This window comes from Solanum stenotomum, chromosome 1, assembly GCF_019186545.1.
Source record: "Solanum stenotomum isolate F172 chromosome 1, ASM1918654v1, whole genome shotgun sequence".
Classification (NCBI taxonomy): Eukaryota; Viridiplantae; Streptophyta; class Magnoliopsida; order Solanales; family Solanaceae; genus Solanum; species Solanum stenotomum.
This window is the reverse complement of record NC_064282.1, coordinates 23,253,414-23,274,050: the sequence shown is the minus strand read 5'-3', so window position 1 is coordinate 23,274,050 and position 20,637 is coordinate 23,253,414. Positions and strand designations below refer to the sequence as shown.

General features: G+C 32.6%; 2 protein-coding genes across 4 annotated transcripts in view; both read left to right on the top strand.

Moving 5' to 3' along the window:
- The window catches only part of LOC125861954 (germin-like protein subfamily 1 member 13), a 143,791-nt gene that overhangs the window by 75,705 nt on the left and 47,449 nt on the right, over positions 1–20,637 (top strand). The window contains exon 3 of one of the 2 annotated variants that reach the window (XM_049541931.1): positions 2,392–2,665. The exons of the other annotated variant lie outside the window; for it this stretch is intronic. Coding sequence (XP_049397888.1) covers positions 2,392–2,588 — 197 coding nt within the window. The 3' untranslated portion in view covers positions 2,589–2,665. Of the gene's footprint in view, positions 1–2,391; positions 2,666–20,637 lie in introns of those variants that run through there. 2 annotated transcript variants of the gene reach the window in all.
- LOC125861991 (putative germin-like protein 2-1) lies at positions 4,871–20,283 on the top strand. Of its 2 annotated transcripts, XM_049541956.1 has the most exons (3): positions 4,871–4,997; positions 5,124–5,477; positions 19,938–20,283. In XM_049541956.1, the coding sequence occupies exons 1-3, from the start codon at positions 4,871–4,873 to the stop codon at positions 20,132–20,134; spliced, it is 678 nt and encodes a 225-aa protein (XP_049397913.1). In that variant the 3' UTR covers positions 20,135–20,283. The 2 variants fall into 2 exon arrangements, with proteins under 2 accessions (XP_049397913.1, XP_049397921.1); XM_049541964.1 differs by lacking the exon at positions 19,938–20,283 and having other exon boundaries at positions 5,124–5,882.

Below are 20,637 nucleotides of genomic sequence, written 5' to 3'. Positions count from 1 at the left end.
TGAGTCCATTAGGAACTCACATCTTTCCCTTGCATTCCGGGAGAGCCATAAAGGCTCAAATTCCTTTATCGAGTCAACCGGCCATTGAAAATCGACAAACAGGTCCCGGAGTTGAAAAAATATTGAAGCAGATCAGAGAATTGAAATAATTCTAAAATTGTATTTTGTTACCTTTGGGCCTAAGCCCATTTATCTATTATCTTGCTAGAATTTAGGACAGGTGAAAATTGGGCCTAAGGCCCAAATAATATTTTATTTTTGTGTTAGTTTAGGACATCTACATGTGATTCAAATGGGCCAAAGGTCCAAAAAAGAAAATGGGCCCAAGTACTAGCCCAGGCGGACAGGAAACCAGACTTGGACCCAAATTCCTTCTCTACTCTATTATTTATATTTGTTTGTCTATCGTTACTTGCTATTAATCTTAAGGTTATTGCAACTTAATTTTCCCGACGGATAGCCATTCCGAATTAATGTTCTAAAAATAGACTTAAAACACTCACTTCCTTTGATCTTAAAATAATTTTTTTGTAAAATATCTTTAAGTAATATTTCTAACATTTCCCTTTCCTCCTTAACATAGTTTGAATCTTTTAAAGGTTGTTAAATTTTTCAACTTATTTAAGTATGCTCATCTTTTTAAAAAAACATTAGCCAAATAATTAATTGCCGGATAATCGCATTTTAGCGGGCATTTCGGGTGCTTTCAAACCCTTCCTGAAATGCTAATAAGAACCCCGAACCCCCTTAAACATTTTTCAATTGATTTCCTGTTTTAATCTTTTGAAAACGTGGTTTTCTTAATTTTTCTTAAAAAATAAGTGGCGACTCTAAAACTGAGTCTAATTATATTTTCCTAATAAAACACTATGTGTATTATGCCACGTAAAATGTGTCTTCTTATTCAATTTTATACAAGTTTAAGTGTCTACTTGTGCACACTCAAATTTGGAGGGGATGTCAACTGAAGCAGCTAAATTAAATGGAACATTTATGTATTATGCTCATTTTTCAGAGAATGGTCAAAATTGTACCTAACCAATTCAGTATGTTTTACTTTTACACTTCGTCTATCTATTTGTCCTCAAAGCCCAACCTATTGTTTTCTAGCCAAAATTTGCCCCTCTTCTAAACGAAAAATTACATAATTTCGTGACACCATATAATTGGCATAGGCCATACATAAATGTGCTCCTTAACTTAACTTCAACAGGCATCTATGCTCTTCAACTTTGGGGTGTGCACATGTAAACACTTAAACTTCCAATAGTTGAACAAGTAGACACACGCATCTTATATGGTGTCTTATGTGGTAGTTTTGTGTCCTACATGGCATCCTACATATATTATACCACATAGGACGCATGTGTATGCCTACTTGTTTAACTTTTCAATAGTTTAAGTGTTTACTTGTGCACACCTAAAGTTGGAGGGTGTAACACCAATTGAGACCAAGTTAAAGGACACATTTATATAATACGCCCCACATAATTGGTTCATGTGGAACTTTAACTCTAATAGTAGCAGTACCAAATAGTGTGGATTCAAGATTTTCAATATGTTAGAGTGAGTTAGAATCCCACATTGATTGTGGAAAGGACCAATGGGTTTATGCAATGATTTCCTCGTGAGCTAGCTTTTAGGGTTGAGTTAGGTCCAAGTGTCATATTTTTACATAATACATATTATTTTTCTCGGACATTTTGAACTAGATGAGAGTATAAGTAGTCAAGCCTTTCTTCCTGGCTGTTTGGAAAAAAGCCCATCACAAATCCAAAGCATAATAATGAGTATGTGGTGGTTCATAACAAAATTAGCCATTACTACTTTCATTTCTTATTCCCCTGCTTATGCTTATGATAACAACCCTCTACAGGACATATGCATTGCAGTTAATTACTCTAAGGCGGCAGGTTAATCATCCTTCTATATTTTTTTTGGAAATGAGGCGTAGTTTCTGTATATACGTTGTATAATTTATGTCTTCTCTTATTATCTGAATAATATGCTTAGTTTCATTTTATTTCACCTGTGCAGTTTTCGTGAATGGAAAGATTTGCAAAGACCCAAAGCTTGCAACAGCAAATGATTTCTATTTTTCAGGCCTTAATGTTAGTGGAAATGTAGTGCCTGGGCTTGGCTTTGCTTCAACTCGTGTGGATGTAAACAACATGCCTGGACTTAACACTCTTGGTATGTTTGTTGGTCGTACTGACTTGGAACCTCAGCGTCTTGCTCAATTTCACATGCACCCTCGAGCTACTGAGTTGATAACTGTCCTGGAGGGTACTCTCTATACAGGATTTCTTGTCCCTAATGCTGCAAACTTCTTTAAGAGTCGTCTCTTCTCCAAAATCATTAATCCTGGTGATGTGTATGTGTTCCCAAAAGGTCTTATTCACTTCCAGTATAATATGGGAAACAAAAAAGCTACTTATCTCTCCTTTTTCAACAGTCAAAATCCTGGATTTGTCATTATTCCTAATTCAATCTTTGCTTCAAATCCACCTATTTCGGACGACATTCTTGCCAAAGGCTTCCAGCTTAATAAGACAGATATTGCACTACTTCGAAAGAAATTCTCTTAGGCTATATTATATGTCATCAAAAATGTCACTCTGTGTTTTCTGAATGATTTTTGGAAGCTTTATATGAAAGCCTTGGAATAAAACTCTTCTAATAAATGTTGTTCTTTGTATTTTTCCGTATTTGGTGTGAACATGTTCATTCATGGAAGCTAACATATTCCCCTAATTTTATTTCCTCTCCGTCTTACTGTTATTGTTGAAAAGTGAAACTAAGTTAAAGAACTGATTAGGCTGTATGTTATATATATAGATGCCCATAATGTCCACTTGGTACGTTCAGTACTTTTTTCCAGATGAAAGTAACATATTGTTTCTCTTCTTGTAAGAGTTACTAAATTGAAAAAAAAAACCTGATAGACTAATCAAACATTTTTATTACAACCTTAACTTCAAATAAAAGATTCAACAACATTGTAATCCACAATTAAAACAGTTAAAAACTATAGAGGAAATTAAATTCCCAATCATAGACCTTAATGCTATTGACAAATGTAACGCTTTGTATTAAAATGTGTCTTGTAGATCCATATGGACATCAACAAGCACTGAGAATTTTCGCGGTTGGATTCCATTTGGTAACAAGGCTAATAATTATTTAGTTGTTTAGAACTTGGTACGTCCATTTTCTGAATTTGTTTTTTCAATGTTCTTTCAGTAGCTTGTGTCTAACAGATGTGGCCTTTAACCTCCTCAGTAGCAACCCACATTCATCCAATAAGTTTTTCAAGTGTCATTGATCTAATTACCTTTCTAGAGTCTGCGTGTTTCTCTAGTAAGTAGAAATTCAGTGTACGCGGAGTCACATATACTTGAGAGATGTCGACTGACACCCCCTTCATCGGAATATTACACAGTGTAGCTATATAAATATATACTTTTATGTATATATATTACATATTGACACCTCTTGACTTCCATGCGATTTTATTTCTTTATATTTTGACACCCCTTAGTCGAAATTTGGCTCCGCCACATTCTAATGTCTAAACTAGTGGAGTAGGGACCAACCTAACTAGTATATAGCAGTTCCCTATAATAAGAAGTAAACTCAGGAAAAGCTTTTGGAAGAAGTCAAAAAGAAGTAGAGAAGCCTTTTGTCTTTAGTTTATAATCATATAGTAGATAAAAATTAAATAATTTGGAAATTGAACACAGATTGAATAGTAATCACCAAATAGCTTCACTTGCAATTTTAAAAAAATTCAAGATTTTTACTGTAAGTCCGCGTTATCTGGAGCTTGAACTGTTTAAGTTTGAACTCCAATATTTATACTGGACTCTAGGAAAGTATCCTTGCCTGGAGTTTATATTGTGTAAGTTCGAGCTCTAGGACACAGATCCTGGAGTTTCACTTGTGATCCTGACTTAATGAGTTCTATAGACTATTATATTAGATTAGTATTAGTAATTAGTAATCCCAACTTAGTGAGTCCATTCTTCCGTGATGAACTGTTGGCACCAGTCCTACATTTTGTCTTTGTGGACTGAGGAGAAAAGGGGTTTGGTGGGAAGAGGAGTATATCATGAGAGAAGAAAGGAGGTCAACCTCTTTCAAATATACAACATGGAATCTAGCAATGCAACTGGACTCTCATGTTGATCTGAATGAATCATTTCCTTTCCTGTCCCGTATTTTCAATCCAAGTCGAAATAGGAAAAGCCATAAGCACCACTAGGCTCGATCGCCGGTTGAACCTCAGTAGGATCCGATATTCAGATTTGGCAAGCTTTCAGGTTATACCGCGCCTTATAATGAGATTATGTATAACTACAAGGTAACTATGCTAAGATAGTGCAGATTACTGAACTTTGTTTATCTTCATTTTACAGAGAATAGTCAAAATCGTACCTAAACTATTCAGTATGTTTTACTTTTACACTTTGCCTAATCTACTGGTCCCTCAAAACCCAACCTATTATTTTCTAGCATAAAATTACCCCTCTTTCAAACGGAGATTTTTTTGAGTCCCTACATAATTTCATGACACCCTATAATTGGTTCATGTGGAACTCTAACTCTAATACTAGCCCCACCAAATAGTGTCGCTGCAAGCTTTTCAATATGTTAGAGTGAATTAGAGTCCCGCATTGGTTGCGGAATAGACTTACAATTTTGGGAAATCCTCCCATCATGAGCTAGCTTTTGGGGTTGTGTTAGGTCCAAATGTCATATCTTTACACAATACATATTATTTTTCTCTGGTATATCAACTAGATGAGAGTATAAGTAGTCACACATTTCTGGTTGTTTAAAAAACACACAATTAATCCAAAGTATAACAATGGGCATGTGGTGGTTCATAGCAACATTTGCCATTACTTCTTTCATTTGTAATTCCCCTGCTTATGCTTATGATAACAACCCTCTACAGGACATATGTGTTGCTGTTAATGACTCTCAGGCTTCTGGTAAATCATCATTATACATTTTTGTTTGGAATGAGGCGTAATTTTTGTATATACGTTGTATAATTTATATCAGATCTTATTATCTGAATAATATGCTTAGAGTTTCATTTTATTTCACCTGTGCAGTTTTCGTGAATGGAAAAATTTGCAAAGACCCAAAGCTTGCAACAGCGAATGATTTCTATTTTTCAGGTCATAATGTTAGTGGAGATGTAGTGCCTGGGCTTGGTTTTGTTTCAACTCTTGTGGATGTAAACAAGATGCCTGGACTTAACACTCTTGGTATGTTTTTTGGTCGTACTGAATTGGAACCTCAACGTCTTGCTCCACTTCACATGCACCCTCGAGCTACTGAGCTGATAACTGTCCTGGAGGGTGCTCTATATATAGGATTTCTTGTCCCTGATGCTGTAAACTTCTTTAAGAGTCGTCTCTTCTCCAAAATCTTGAATACTGGTGATGTGTTTGTGATCCCAAAAGGTCTTATCCACATCCAGTATAACATGGGAAACAAAAAGGCTACTTATCTCTCCTTTTTCAACAGTCAAAATCCTGGATTTGTCATTATTGCTAATTCAATCTTTGCTTCAAATCCACCTATTTCGGATGACGTTCTTGCCAAAGGCTTCCAGCTTAATAAGACAGAGATTGCAGTACTTCGAAAGAAATTCTCTTAGGCTATATTATATGTCATTAAAAATGTGATTCTGTATTTTCTGAATGATTTTTGGAAGCGTTATATGACAGCGTTGGAATAATACTCCTCGATCTAATAAATATTGTTTGTTGTATTTTTCCAGTATTTGGAGTGAACTTGTTCATTCATGGAAGCTGATATTTTCCCCTAATTTTCTTTCCTCTCCATCTTGCTGTTATATGTATAGATGCCCATAATATCCACTTAGTACGTTCAGATTTTTCGTTTTCAGCCCATAACGTCCACTTGGTATGTTCAGTTTTTCTTTTTTTAGATGAAAGTAACATATTGTTTCTCTTCTTGTAAGGTTAATAACTTAAAATTGAAAATAAAACAGATAGACTAATCAAACATTTTTTTTACAACCTTAACTTCAAATAAAAGATTCAACTACATAGTAATCCACAATTAAGACAGTTAAAAATTATTTTTTGGATCACATTACGCTTGTTGTGCAGTAGGAAAGTAAATTGCATCTAGATGATCGAAATTTGTCTAGCAGAAGTAGTTCCTAGTTTGTCTGCCCAAGCCGTTGCAGATTCATTAGTGTATGCAGAGCCACATATACTTGAGAGGTCTTGATCGACACCCCTTCGTCAGAATATTACACTATGTAGCTAGGTAAACATATCTTTTATACACATATATATATATATATATTACATATTGACACTCCTTGACTTCTACGCAATTTTACTTCTTTATATTTTGACACCCCTTAGTCGAAATTCTGGCTCCGCCACATTCTTGTCTAAACTAGTACTGGTGTCTACCAAAAAAATGGAGTGCAAATATAAGAGAAAAACTTCCAAGTGTTCTAGTTTTCCCTCTGCAAATTAAGTAATTATATTTGATTCATTCAACCCAAGCTACAACATATTTAATGTGAATGCAAGATAAACATGGATGTTGTCAAATAACTTCCATGATTTTTTCATTAAATTGTTTATCAAATGTTTGCATTAATTAATTACTTTGGCAACACTAAGGAGTAGGTACTAACCTAGTTAGTAGTAGTATGTAGCAGTTCCCTATACTAAGAAGTAAACTCAGCAAAAGGTTTTGGAAGAAGAAGCCAAAAGAAGTAGAGAAGCCTTTTGTCTTAAGTTTATAAACATATATTAGCTACAAATTGAATATAGATTAAAGAGTAATCATCAAATAGCTTTACTTGCACCTTTTTGAAAATTGCCAAGATTTTTATTAATTACTGAAAGTCCGTGATATTATCTGGAGTTTGAACTGTATAACAGTATAAGTTTGAAGTTTGAACTCCAATATTTTTACTGGACTCTGGGACAGTATGCTTGCTTGGAGTTTAAATTGTATAAGTTAAAGCTCTAGGACAAGATCCTGGAGTTTCACTTGTAAAAGTTAAAAGACTTCAATTTATATAAATATTATATAGGATTAATATTACTAATTAGTGATCCGGACTTAGTGAGTCAATACTTTCGTGATGAACTGTTGGCACCAGTCCTACATTTTTGTCTTTGTGGACCGAGGAGAAAAGGGGCTTGGTGGGAAGAGGAGTATACCATGAAAGAAGCAAGGAGGTCAACCTCTTTCAACTATACAAAATGGATTCTGGCAATGTAGTTGGTCACTCATGTCGATCCAAATGAATCATTTCCTTTCCTGTCTAGTATTCAATCCAAGCCGTAATAAGAAAAGTCACAAGCACTACTAGTCAGTTGAACGCCGTAGGGTCTGATATTTATTCCTTACTCAAATATGAAGGTGGCAGTCTTAATTCTAGCGGCATGGTGTAGAACAAACCTTTGCTGATCCAAGGGGTTTTTGTTTTTGTTACAAGAAGTGCTTCTTTGTTCTCTTGCAACACTTACAAGTTACAAGTTTGAAGTTGAAAAATAGATTTCATGCAAATTGTACACTAAGCTTTAGTATATGTGTCCCGGGGCTAATAATCTATGCAGAATGGAGGGGGAGTGACATATCAATCAAAGATCTACATGATCGTGACACCATATAATTGGTTCATGTGAAACTTTAACTCTGTACTAGCACTACCAAATAGTGTAGATGCAGAATTTTCAATGCACAGTATTTTTCTCTTATATTTCAACTAGATGAGAGCATAAGTAGTCACACCTTTCTGGTTGTTTGGAAAAAATCATAACAAACCCAAAGCATAACAATGAGTATGTGGTTGTTCATAACAAGTTTAGTCATTACTGCTTTCATTTGTAATTCCCCTGCTTATGCTTATGATAACAACCCTCTACAGGACATATGTGTTGCTGTTAACGACTCTCAGGCTTCAGGTAATTAATCATCCTTCTATATTTTTGTTTAGGAATGAGGCGTAGTTTTTGTATATATGTCGTATAATTTTTGTCAGCTCTTATCATCTGATTAATATGCTTTGCTTCATTATATTTTACCTGTGCAGTTTTCGTGAATGGAAAGATTTACAAAGACCCTAAGCTTGCAACACCAAATGATTTCTTTGCTTCAGGTCTTAATGTTAGGGGAAATGTAGCGCCTGGGTTTGGTTATTATGCAAAGTTTGTGGATGTAAACAACATGCCTGGACTTAACACTCTTGGTATTTCTATTGGTCGCCTTGACTTGGAACCACTACGTTTTATTCCATTTCACACGCACCCTCGAGCTGCTGAGCTGATAACTATCCTGGAGGGTACTGTCCTTGCAGGATTTCTTGTCCCTGATCCTGCAAACTTCTATAGAAGTCGTCTCTTCTCCAAAACCTTGAATCCTGGCGATGTGTTTGTGTTCCCACAAGGTCTTATTCACTTCCAGTATAATGTAGGACTCAAAAAAGCTATTTTTCTCGCTACTTTCAACAGTCAAAATCCTGGAATTTTCATGATTACTAGTCCAAATATTGCTTCAGATCTACCTATTCTGAACGATATTCTTGCCAAAGGTTTCCAGCTTAATAAGACACAGATTGCACTACTTGGAAAGAAATTCTTTTAGAATATATGTGTCATTAGAAATGTGATCTTTTGTTTTCTGAAAGTGTTTGCAGCGTGCTAGCTGCTCACCAGCGTCTTATGACAGCATTGGAATAATACTTTTCTCTAATAAATATTGTTTGTTGTGAACTTATAATTCATTCATGGAAGCTGACATTTCCCCTATATAGATGTCCATAACGTCCACTGGTACGTTCAGTTTATTTTTTTTCCAGATGCATGAAAGTTGCATGTAGTTTCTCTTCTCATAAGGTTAATAAAATTGAAAATAAAACAGATAGAATAATCAAGCATTGTTATTACGAAGCGCTCAGAGGAAATGATAGCTTTATGAAAGAGCTAATTAGCTCTTCCCTATCTATCAAGCTTGAAGAGGAAGAAGGTTTTACTAAATAAATGGAAAAACAATCAACAATCATTGTATTGTACCTCCCGAAACATTCAACAAAGTTCTTCGCATGATTCTAATGACAATGAGAATCCATAACTATGGAAGGGAGTTATGACTTCTGCCATGTCTTATGAGCTATGCCAACCAACCAAATCCTGAGGTTAACTGTAAAAAAACGAGTAAATTGACTTACTGTCCGCGCACAAAAGTTAGGATAATCATTTATTATAGAAGTACCCAATGGATGGACACAATGTATTGTAATGTGGACAATTTGAAAATTAATCTGAAGTGGGCAGCTCTCTCAGTAGATGCTGATACACTTCGTCTGGCTATTCTATTGCGCATTGAAAGTAGAAGCAGTTATATGTATTGTTTCGTGTCCTGAAACTGTGACAGAAATATAAGAATTTTCATGTTGATCAAAATTTTCTTTCTTGCAATTTGCTTCGCAATGAAATGATCCTTTTCGTTGCCAACGAGAAAATGTTCAATCGGAACTGAAAGAAAAACATTATCCTTAAAGAAACCAGGGCAAATGAAGGGAACATCAACTTGTATTGATGTTGATGCCAATTGCCCTTTGCCATTGCCATTGTTTAAGAGAATATAAATACCAAAGTTTTAAAATTGTGCAAAAAATTAAATTGCTACATGGTACATACAACATTTAAACTACACATTTAAATTTTAAAAAACAGAACAGAAATCACCAGCAACTACAATAAAGGGAGCCTTAAACACAAAAAGCAATTAAACTACACATTTTAGAATGCAATTTTTTGATGGTAGAAGATTGCTTACATTATATTTTTTCGACATGCTTCATCATTAGCTCTTCTTTGTGATTGTTTGTTCTCCGTGGTATATCCATTGCACGTAATCTTTCATAATTCCTTTGATAAACAAGTCGTCAAACACTACTTCTTGTGTTTGAAAATTTATATTCAAACAGTCTTGGCATGGACATCGAAACTTAGTGTTCGGATCAAAATGAGACCAAACAAGTTTCATAAAAGATTGAACGCCCTCAACATATCTCTTAGAAAATTTTGGTTCGTGCATCCACTCTTTATCCATGATAAACTGCGCAAACATATAACCATCAAATAATTAACTATTAAAAATGAGAAATTAGTTCATAAATCAAAATGATTCGAAACAATTAACCTCAAATAAAATAGCTCAATTTACCCAAGAGCTGCGGCGATAACTTTAATTCTAGAAGGGCAGAGAAGATGAGCTATTGTGGATTGTGGAATGCTGCTTCACTTTAAAATGGAGAGGCATTATTTAAGTTTTAGCCTTTTTTAAAAATTAGGCATAATACATAAACTTGACCATTAATTTGACTTTATCTGACATTTATGCCCTCCAATTTTGAGTGTGCACAAGTAGACACTTAGGGGTCGTTTGGTAGGCCGCATTAAAACAAATAGTCCATGTATTATGTATGATATTATTTTGTACTATGTTTGGTAGGAAATTGGGTCTATGTATGATTAACCCATGGATTAGTTATACCTCCTACATGGTATTATAGGATGTATTACTAATACCTTCCATTTGGAGGTATTAGTAATACATGGAATATAATACCATGGGATAAGTCTTTGTAGAGACAAAAATATCCCTCAAATCATTTTAATTATTTTGTTTATTTTCTTGATTTTATGTTTTATATTTGTATGTCACGCCCCGAGCCTACACCCTGGGCGGGACCGGCACTCGGAGACCATTGCTGGCCCCAAGCGAACCCTTGGCCTGACTTTCTTAACTCAGCGGAAACCTACTCAACAGAATAACTCAGTGCTATGCAGAGACATAAACAACTTAAATGATACATATCTGGCCNGATACGAATTACTCCCTCCGTCCCATTTTATGTGGCAACATTTGACCGGGCACGGAGTTTAAGAAATAAATGAAGACTTTGAAATATTTACCAAATTGCCCTTTAAAAAGTAGACTCACTTTTCTCTCTCCTCATAAATGTATTGGAGTATTATTTTAAGATTAAGTGGGACCAACAAGGGTAAAAAAGGAATTGTACCCTTAAATACGTACCATATTAGGGAATGTGACATTCTTTTTGGGACTGACCAAAAAGGAAATGGTGCCACATAAAATGGGACGGAGGGAGTAGTTTTTTGAGCTTCTTAATTTTTAAACGATTTGGAATAATTAGCTTTCTAAAATTCAAATATTTTTCAAGGTTATTTTAAGTAATTTCAATCGATTTTTATAATTTCTAAGTAGTAAATATATTTCATATAATTATATATGTAATTAGTATATTTTATAAATATTTGAACGTCGTCTCAAAAGATTTCTTTTTTTAAAGTTAAATATTTTGTTAATTTAATTTGGTTTAGATTCCGAGTTAAATAATTTGTAGCTAAATTAATTATTTTATATTTAAATTAATTATCTTATGTCGTTAAAATTAAGAAGCCATTAAACTAATTAATATCAATTCATTTTATTCTATTGCTAGCCGAATCTATCCTAATTAACTAAATTTGGCTATATTTTAGTTTTTGAATTGACTGTAATCTAGACTCCTATAGCTAAGCCTTAAATCCAATTTTATGCCGGAAAAATCACCCCATATACACATTAAAGAGTAAATATTATGGGTTTTAAATCCGCTTTATTTAAAAATCAAATTATATTTATTTAAATTATTAATCTATTTAAAGGTTTTTATTATTAATTAATAATAGGTAATTAATTTTATTTCACTTCCTTTTTTTAGAACTAAAATTTTCAGTTACCCAATTTTAGGGATTTCTCCGGTAATTAATTTTATTTCACTTCCTTTTTTTAGAACTAAAATTTTCAGTTACCCAATTTTAGGGATTTCTCCATACACGTTTTCTTTCCTTGGTTACCGTTACCATCCCCATTCGTCAATCCCAGCCCCCTCCCCCACGCTTATTCACTCCTAGACGCCGCAACCCACTATCCCACTTTCACCATTGTTTCTCATCAAGTCTAACTTCAGAATAGTCCACCCCCCTCCCCCACGATTATTCATCATCATGTTTAAGAAATCCATTGAAATTTCTCGAAAGAGTCCCATATTTGATGGAACTTCAATTGATGATGTTCATGCTCCATCGTTCAATATATTATCCCAAACACCCCCGCCTCAAACTGTTGAAATTCCAGCGACCGGTGGTTCCTCTTGATCGAAGAATCAAAAAGATAAAAATAATGAAGCAAAGGAAAGTGTGATTCCGGCAAATCAAAAGGGGAAGAAGAGGAAGGGGAAAACACTTGTTGAAACCCCTCCTGATTCTGATTCGGATTTTGTTAGTCAAACAAAAAAGAAAAAAAGAAAAAAAATCAACAAATGTTGAAGTTGCTCAAACATCAAAACCATCTACAAGAAGAAAAACAAAGAAGAAGGAATCAGAATTACCAAAATACAAAAAACCCAAAAAAATTGTAAGGGTAAGTACTTTATTTAATTAATTTATTTTCACATTACTCAAAATAGTTATTTTTTTATATCACATTATTCTTATTATTGTTTTCAAAACAGTTGTTTGTGTGAAATTTGTTCCAAATCTGAAAAAAATATTTATGGATTTGACTATAAAATTTGGGTGATGTATTTTGTATGAATTATGAAAAAAATGTTTATGAATTTGACTGTAAAATGGTATGAATTATGTAATAACATTAATGTTATTGTATCTTAATTGTGTATAAACATATGAATTATTAGCAATGTTATTTTTGACATAGGAGCTGTTGAAATCGATGCAAAGAACCATCGTGAAAGGTATGCCACAATCCTGTGGTATTATGGAAAAACAAAGAATGAGGATGGCGCAATCACTACTGGTACGGTTGCTAGCAAATTTGGAAGACCTCGCATAGCAAAAGAACATGTTCCGGATACCACCAATTATCCTACACCAAGACCACCGACAAGAAATTTGAAATAGTTCATTGCAGCTTCTACTTTTTAAGAATTACATATATATTTTTTAAAATTTTGGATAATTTTTTTCTGTTTAACTTTTGGATAATTTTTTTCTGTTTAAGTATTTGATGATATATAATACCATATGTTATCTTCTATTCAGATACCATCTACCCATGAATTAATATTTGGCTATTATAATTTCAGAACACTAGTATTATACAGACTTCATACAAATTGGATTCACTATTTTAAAGTATCATTGTTTTTGTAAGTAGTAAACTCACTGGATGAAACGTGTATGAAAATTGATTTATACGTATATGACTATGATTTTAATATAAGGGGTTGGGTATTGTATGAATCGTGATATGATTTTTATATACAAATGTTATGAATTGTGTTTCACATTTGTCTGATTTTCTTTTGAATCTTCATATGGTATGAATGATTAAATTGGTATGAAAATGCTATCAATTGTCAAACTAGTGATTTTTTCTAAAAATGTCACATTGTAACGACCCATTTGATCGTTTTGAGTACTAGAGATTTTTATTTCAAAAAATACTTTCCAATAGATTCTAAATGGATATTTTGGACTATTCATAACTATAATTATGAAATTAGTGGGGTAGTTTTAATAATGTACTTAGTTGGTGGTTATAGAAGATAGCATTAAAATTAATAGTGGGTCACTTTTACAGTTTTATAATTAGTCTGTAAATAGTTAGGGTAGTAAATAATCTACAAAAGAAAGAAGAAAGAAAAGGAGGCGAGAAATTTTTTCAACGGGGTCGACCTAGAGCGAGTGACTGCTCTTTCAGGTGAGATCTTCGAAACTTTCAATCTTTTATATACGTAGTGTAACCAGTATTATACAGACTTCGCACATTTCGGATACACCATTTTAAAGTATCATTGTGTTTCTAAGTTGTACACTCATTGAATAAAAGGTGTATGAAATCTAATTTATATGTATATGACTATGACTTTAATATTAAATCTTGGATATTGTATGAATCGTGATTTAATTTTTATATACAAATGTTATGAATTGTGTTTTCACATTTGATTATTTTCTATTCTACACATGTTGTTTGAATGAAAACTGATTTAAATTTGATTAATATGTGTATGACCATAACTTAAGCTAGAGTTGGAATGAAACATGAATACAAATGGCATGTAGTTTGTTATAATTTTATTTATAATATGACACCAGTTGGAAACCAAATTAATATTCATGATAACTTACATTAAATACTCTGGATACCAAATGAACTCCATAATTACCTTCTTATAATTATCACTAATATATACAATATCTTTAAACTAGAATAAATTTTATTTGTAACAGTATGTATTCTCTATGATTATTGAATGAACAGTGTATAAATAATGAACAGTATATTAAACATTAAGCTATAATGCACTTCAAACCAATTATGTTTCATATCAAAACAAAACATTAATATAACCACTAAAATAAACAGTCATTAGTTTTGCACAGGATAATTTGAACATGTCTTCCTGTTGTGGCCAACTTGACGACATCTACTGTAGGTAACTTTAGACCTTTTGAATTTCACTCAGCAAACCCCTTCCAGCGTTCAAGTTGCGGTCTTCCTACCGTTCTCTTTAGACTCTCGCAAGGGATAGGTTCATATATAAAAATCATTATAATAACAACAAAATTATACCCACTTGTCTTTATTTCTTCATACAAATATCATTCAGACAGTATATTACAAAACACTTTTCATAATCACTAAATACACATTTCAAACTCACTTAATACACATTTCATTCTCACTTAATACACATTTCATACAACAATCATCATTCATTCTAAATATATACATTTCGCTCGTACCAAATACTTCATTACTATCAAACAACTTTATACAGAAATGACAAAACTAATATAAACACTAAAATTACAAATTTAATACCAACTTAAAACACTTGTCATATAATTCGTCAAACTTCCAAATAACTTTTTTTACAGATTACTGAACACACTTTCATACAAATTTCAATTCATTTATTCTATCAAATTCATTATCAACTTAAATCACTTTTCATACAATTCGTCAAAATTCTAAATAACTTTTTTAATAGATTACTGAACACACTTTCACACAAATTTCTTTCCATTTATTCTATTAAATTCATTCAAAAATATACATTTAATTTATACTTCAAGAAGAAAAAAAACAGTATTCAAAACAACCACAAAAACAAAAAATCAGTAATACTATATATTTCACAACAGTTAACAAAAAGTGATGTCACCTTAAATATATTGACGATTTACAGTTTTATCATTTTTTTTTTCATTTCACTGTATTTTAAAAACAAACAATAAACAATAATAAATACTAACTGAAGGATCCATCTTCCACCATGTTTAATTAATATTGAAACGTTGTTGTCCATCACAAAAAAATCAATTTTTTTCAAATATAAAAAAAATAACTTCAATTAGTCGATACTTGGAATTTTTTCTGGCAGAACAATGAAGAAACAATGAAGAGAGAGAAACGTTGAAAAAAAAGAGATAAAATCTTATTTTTATTTGATTTTAACTAATTTGAGTGAATTAAGGATACTAAATAATCTTAAATAGTTTGGATCCTTATTTCGTGCCAATTATTAATTATCTACACTAAATTCAAATTAAATTAACACCACAATTTCAATTTTTTTACATTTTTACCATCAATTCCGGTTTTTTTTTAATTTTTCTTTTATTCTTTTATTTTTTTATTTTTTTATTTTTTTATTTTTTTATTTTTTTTAAACAACTTTTTTCAATTATTAAAAACATTTTTTAAAAATGATTTGTTAGAACCTTAAATTTTTAATGTTATAACTTGAAATTCTAAATCTACTGCTATAACTCGAAAATATTAATATAATATATGTCATATATGAAATTTACACTTTTATTCCTTTCAAGGACCAAGCAGGCCCAATCCTCTTGTTCTCTCCAATATCCCTTCCCAACAGCCCATTGCTTCAGCTTTCCCAACGTTCCAATTTATTTCAGCCGACCCAATCCAACAATCCCCTCAACCCGGCCCAAATCCATTTCTCCTTCATAAAAAGAACCCAGATTTCCAGAACGTCTCTAGAAGCCAATACAAAACGACCCCTGCATCCTTTTTCTTCTTCACCAGCACATGAATGCACTGCAAAACCCAGAAACGTCAACAACAACTGGCAAACGTCAACAACAGCTGCCCTCACCAAACCGTTCCAGCAGCTCCCACAACCTTTCTCTGCAACATCCGCCCACCTTGATCTCGTCATCCGGATTTTAGGGGATTTTGGTTGAAATCTTGTACCAAGAACAACTTTTCCCCTTCCTTTGGGGGGGGGGGGGAATTTGAATTGCGAGTTCGAGCTTCAAATTCCTATTCTACCCTTTTCCCACTCGAATTTTTTAGATTTTTTCCCTCATATATATATCCCCTCATTCCTCACTGTTGGGGTGAGAGAGAAAATATTAAGAGTTAGCTAAGTGTTGAGAGGAAGAAATGTATCTAAACAAAAAATCTTTAAAGTTGTTCGAATCAGTCTTGACTCTCCCTCATTTTTGTCTTGTTCATTCGAGTTACTTGGAGTCGTGTTTCGGTGGAAGAATTGATGCCCTCCTCAGCTCGTTTGTTTTAGGTCGCTGCTCCAAAAAAGGTGATGTTCTTCATCCTTCGTATTGCTTTTCGATATTAGTTGTTGTTTGAATCTTGTTTATTTTCTAGTTTTCAATAGTTAGTTTTTTATTTATTTATGCTTTCTCAGCCTGAAGAATATTAAGAATGCATTTGATGGTTCATATCTATTTTAACGTAGATTGATTTTGGTTGTAGAGCTCGAGCAATTCCTCTCCATTTAAAGTACCCGCATACAATGGCACAATAATTTGATCTCGTCCTTATGTATTAGTAGAAGCTTAAGCTTGGTTGTTTACTACTTTAGCATGATTTTAGTTATTATCACACTCATGAGTTTTCCCAGAATCTTTACTCATGAGTTCCATCAAGTTTATCTACCATATTTTAGCTTAGGAATTGCTATAGAAGATTATGTTAGACAAATTGCTACTATGTCATTTATGGGTATGGATAATACATTATGGTACAATTTAGGAATTTGAACACAACCATAGCTACTCTTTTCCTTCTTCTTCATTGATTGTTGTGCCATTCAAATTAGCATAGACTGTCATTCTACTTGTGTTTAATATGGACCATTTGACTATGGAAGATTTTGTCCCCTTTGTTGGTATACCATTTGATTGAGGTTCCAGAATCTGGAATTTATACACTAGCTTTGCTTATCATTGAGCCCATTTGAAGTTTTGTTTAATCATGTTATGCTTGAAAATATAATTTCAATTGCAAGAATGGTAAGGATGCATTCTGTGTACATCTAAGACCAACATTATGTCTCTATTCTAATTCCTATCACATGATTAACTCTTTTATACATCTTAAGACATCTATATGTTTTTTTTTATTTGGTGTTGGAGTATGGTCTTGATAAAAAGTCAAATATTTGATAGCCTATTTGTCTGCAACAATTTTAGCATGTTGGTTTAGTAAGTTGACACTATAAACATCCTCTTGTATTTAAAACCATGCAGGTAATGACATCCTTAGCACTATATATATGGCCTAATCTGATTTTAATAAATTTAAGATTAGTATAGTTCCTTATCTTTAGATGTATGTTGAATGTGTAATCTCTATCAATTGATGTTCAAGTTCATTGTGACGCTTTATTGATTTTATTTTTATTTTCTTTTACTCTCTGATCATTTGAAAAATATTGCATTGGTATATAGTGGATACTTGAGGAGGGATATTTTGTCAAGAGTATTAATGCTCTTATCCATTCTGTTAAAAACTTGTTGTTACCTTTCTTTAAGCCTTGCTCCTTATTAAGATTGTTGTAGGTTCAATTCTTAAAATTGGTATATTCATGTTGTTTAGTCTATTTTACATTAATTAGATTAAGCATGAATTTTGGCATAGCAATGGATTCAAATGAGTTGATGAAACTTGGCATGTGGCTTTGATAGGGCACCACCATGCGACTTAGTTTAATTAAAGAATGTGTCGTGTGAAAACTCCATTTCAATAAATGTAGTAAATTTCCTTAATTAGTTTGCTTGTTTGATCAATGATATCATGTTTTGTCTTGTATCTTAGATATTTACCTTCTTACATCCCATTGATTGCACATTTAATTATTGTTTATGACAATTCTAATTTCTTATCATCCTTTTTATTGCATGTGAAATATGTCCGAGTCCTCATGGGCTTCCACCCTCTCGTTGCATTTCGATGATTGAGCCATAGGGCCCAAATTTTCTTTTGTTTGAGTCAGCCGGGTCATCCGAATAGGGCTGTACAGGGGCTGGAAATTGAAATCAAGTCTCAGAAAGCTGAAAACAGGCTGAGATACAGCATGTATACACTGATATATATCGTTATACACTCATATACAGGTCGAAAAGTGTGAAAATACAGGTCTGAGGCGAAATACAGGTGTTCGGAAGCAATAGATACATGAAAAGAGCTGATATATATGCTCATATACACTAATATACATCAGGTGTATACAAAAACAGGTTTAGGATTAAACCCAAAAATTTCAGCAAATTTGGCCCAAAAGGAGGCCCAAATTCAATTTCTCCCTTACTCTTTAATTATTTAATTGTGATTATTTATTATTTGTTATTTAACTCTAACTTTATAATTTTTAATTAACTTAATTAGATTCCCCAAAAGATGAGTTATTTTCTTTGTGTCGGTTTAATTTTAATACATTTCATGTTTTGTGTTCATTTATTTTATTAATCGAATATATTGATCGAAACTTTATATCTACAATTATATATATATATATATATATATTTACTTAGTCATCTTCTCAAAAAGGTTAGTCAATTAATTTAAAATGATGTTCATGTTTTAATTTATTAAATTGGTTTAAATTATTATTTCAAAATGAATTAAATAAATTCTAATTAATCTAGTTTTATTAATATTCTAATTAGTTGTATTTCGAGTCAAATGTTTCATTTTTGGATTCCTTTCTCTAAAAAATAAAATGAAATAAAATGTGTCATGATTTATTTAATTATTTTTCTCAAAGTTAACCAAATACCGTACATTATTATTCTTATGTTAAATCATTTTTTCCAAAAAATAGTCAAAATATATTTTAGTCAAGTCACAGGTCAACCGCATGTTAGCGGACATTTCGAATGCTTAAACCCTTCTGGAAGTGTAAATTGAACCCCGAACCCTCTTTGGTATTTTCATGTGATTTTTTCTGTTTAAATCTTTGAAAATTATAAGTTTTCTTAATTTCTTTAAAAAATTAAGTGGCGATTCTTTCTAAGTATTTTTCTCAAATTGTTTTATACTTAAAACATTTCAAAGAGTGATTTTTCTAAAGATAGTAAAATTACGGCACAACATCTTAAACTCTGTATCAAATCAAATTAAGTCATTCTTTTTTAAACAGATGGAAAGGAGTATATATTATAATTTAGCTTGATGACATCTTTTTTCTTTTTTTGGTAATCCTATTAAAGAACTAAAAAAAGCATGAAATTACCTTGCAACAGCGAATGATTTCTATTTCTCAGGTCATAATGTTAGTGGAGATGTAGTTCCTGGGCTTGGTTTTGTTTCAACTCTGGTGGATGTAAACAAGATGCCTGGACTTAACACTCTTGGTATGTTTTTTGGTCGTACTGAATTGGAACCTCAACGTCTTGCTCCACTTCACACGCACCCTCGAGCTACTGAGATGATAACTATCCTGGAGGGTACTGTTTATGCAGGATTTCTTGTCCCTGATGCTGCAAACTTCTTTAAGAGTCGTCTCTTCTCTAAAATCTTGAATCATGGTGATGTGTTTGTGATCCCAAAAGGTCTTATCCACATCCAGTATAATATGGGAAACAAAAAAGCTACTTATCTCTCCTTTTTCAACAGTCAAAATCCTGGATTTGTCATTATTGCTAATTCAATCTTTGCTTCAAATCCACCTATTTCGGATGACGTTCTTGCTAAAGGCTTCCAGATTAATAAGACAGAGATTGCAGTACTTCGAAAGAAATTCTCTTAGGCTATATTATATGTCATTAAAAATGTGATTCTGTATTTTCTGAATGATTTTTGGAAGCGTTATATGACAGCGTTGGAATAATACTCCTCGATTTAATAAATACTGTTTGTTGTATTTTTCCAGTAGTTGGAGTGAACTTGCTCATTCATGGAAGCTGATATTTTCCCCTATTTTGCTTTCCTCTCTATCTTGTTGTTATATGTATAGATGCCCATAATATCCACTTAGTACGTTCAGTTTTTTCATTTTCAGCCCATAACGTCCAATTGGTACGTTCAGTTTTTCTTTTTTAGATGTAAGTAATAACTTAAAATTGAAAATAAAACAGATAGACTAATCAAACATTTTTATTACAACCTTAACTTCAAATAACAGATTCAACAACATTGTAATCCACAATTAGAACAGTTAAAAACTATTGTTTGGATCGCATTAGGCTTGTTGTCTTATTAAGCTAGAAACCTTTGGCAAGAATATTGTTATTTCCTGTATTCAGGTTAGTC

What these genes read in the sequence shown, in the direction of transcription:
- LOC125861991 (XM_049541956.1), top strand. Translation starts at nt 4,871, where the DNA reads ATGGGCATGTGGTGGTTCATAGCAACATTTGCCATTACTTCTTTCATT. An exon ending in TAATGACTCTCAGGCTTCTG is followed by an intron (nt 4,998 to 5,123) that starts GTAAATCATCAT and finishes TCACCTGTGCAG; the next exon opens with TTTTCGTGAATGGAAAAATT. An exon ending in TGTGTTTGTGATCCCAAAAG is followed by an intron (nt 5,478 to 19,937) that starts GTCTTATCCACA and finishes TGATCCCAAAAG; the next exon opens with GTCTTATCCACATCCAGTAT.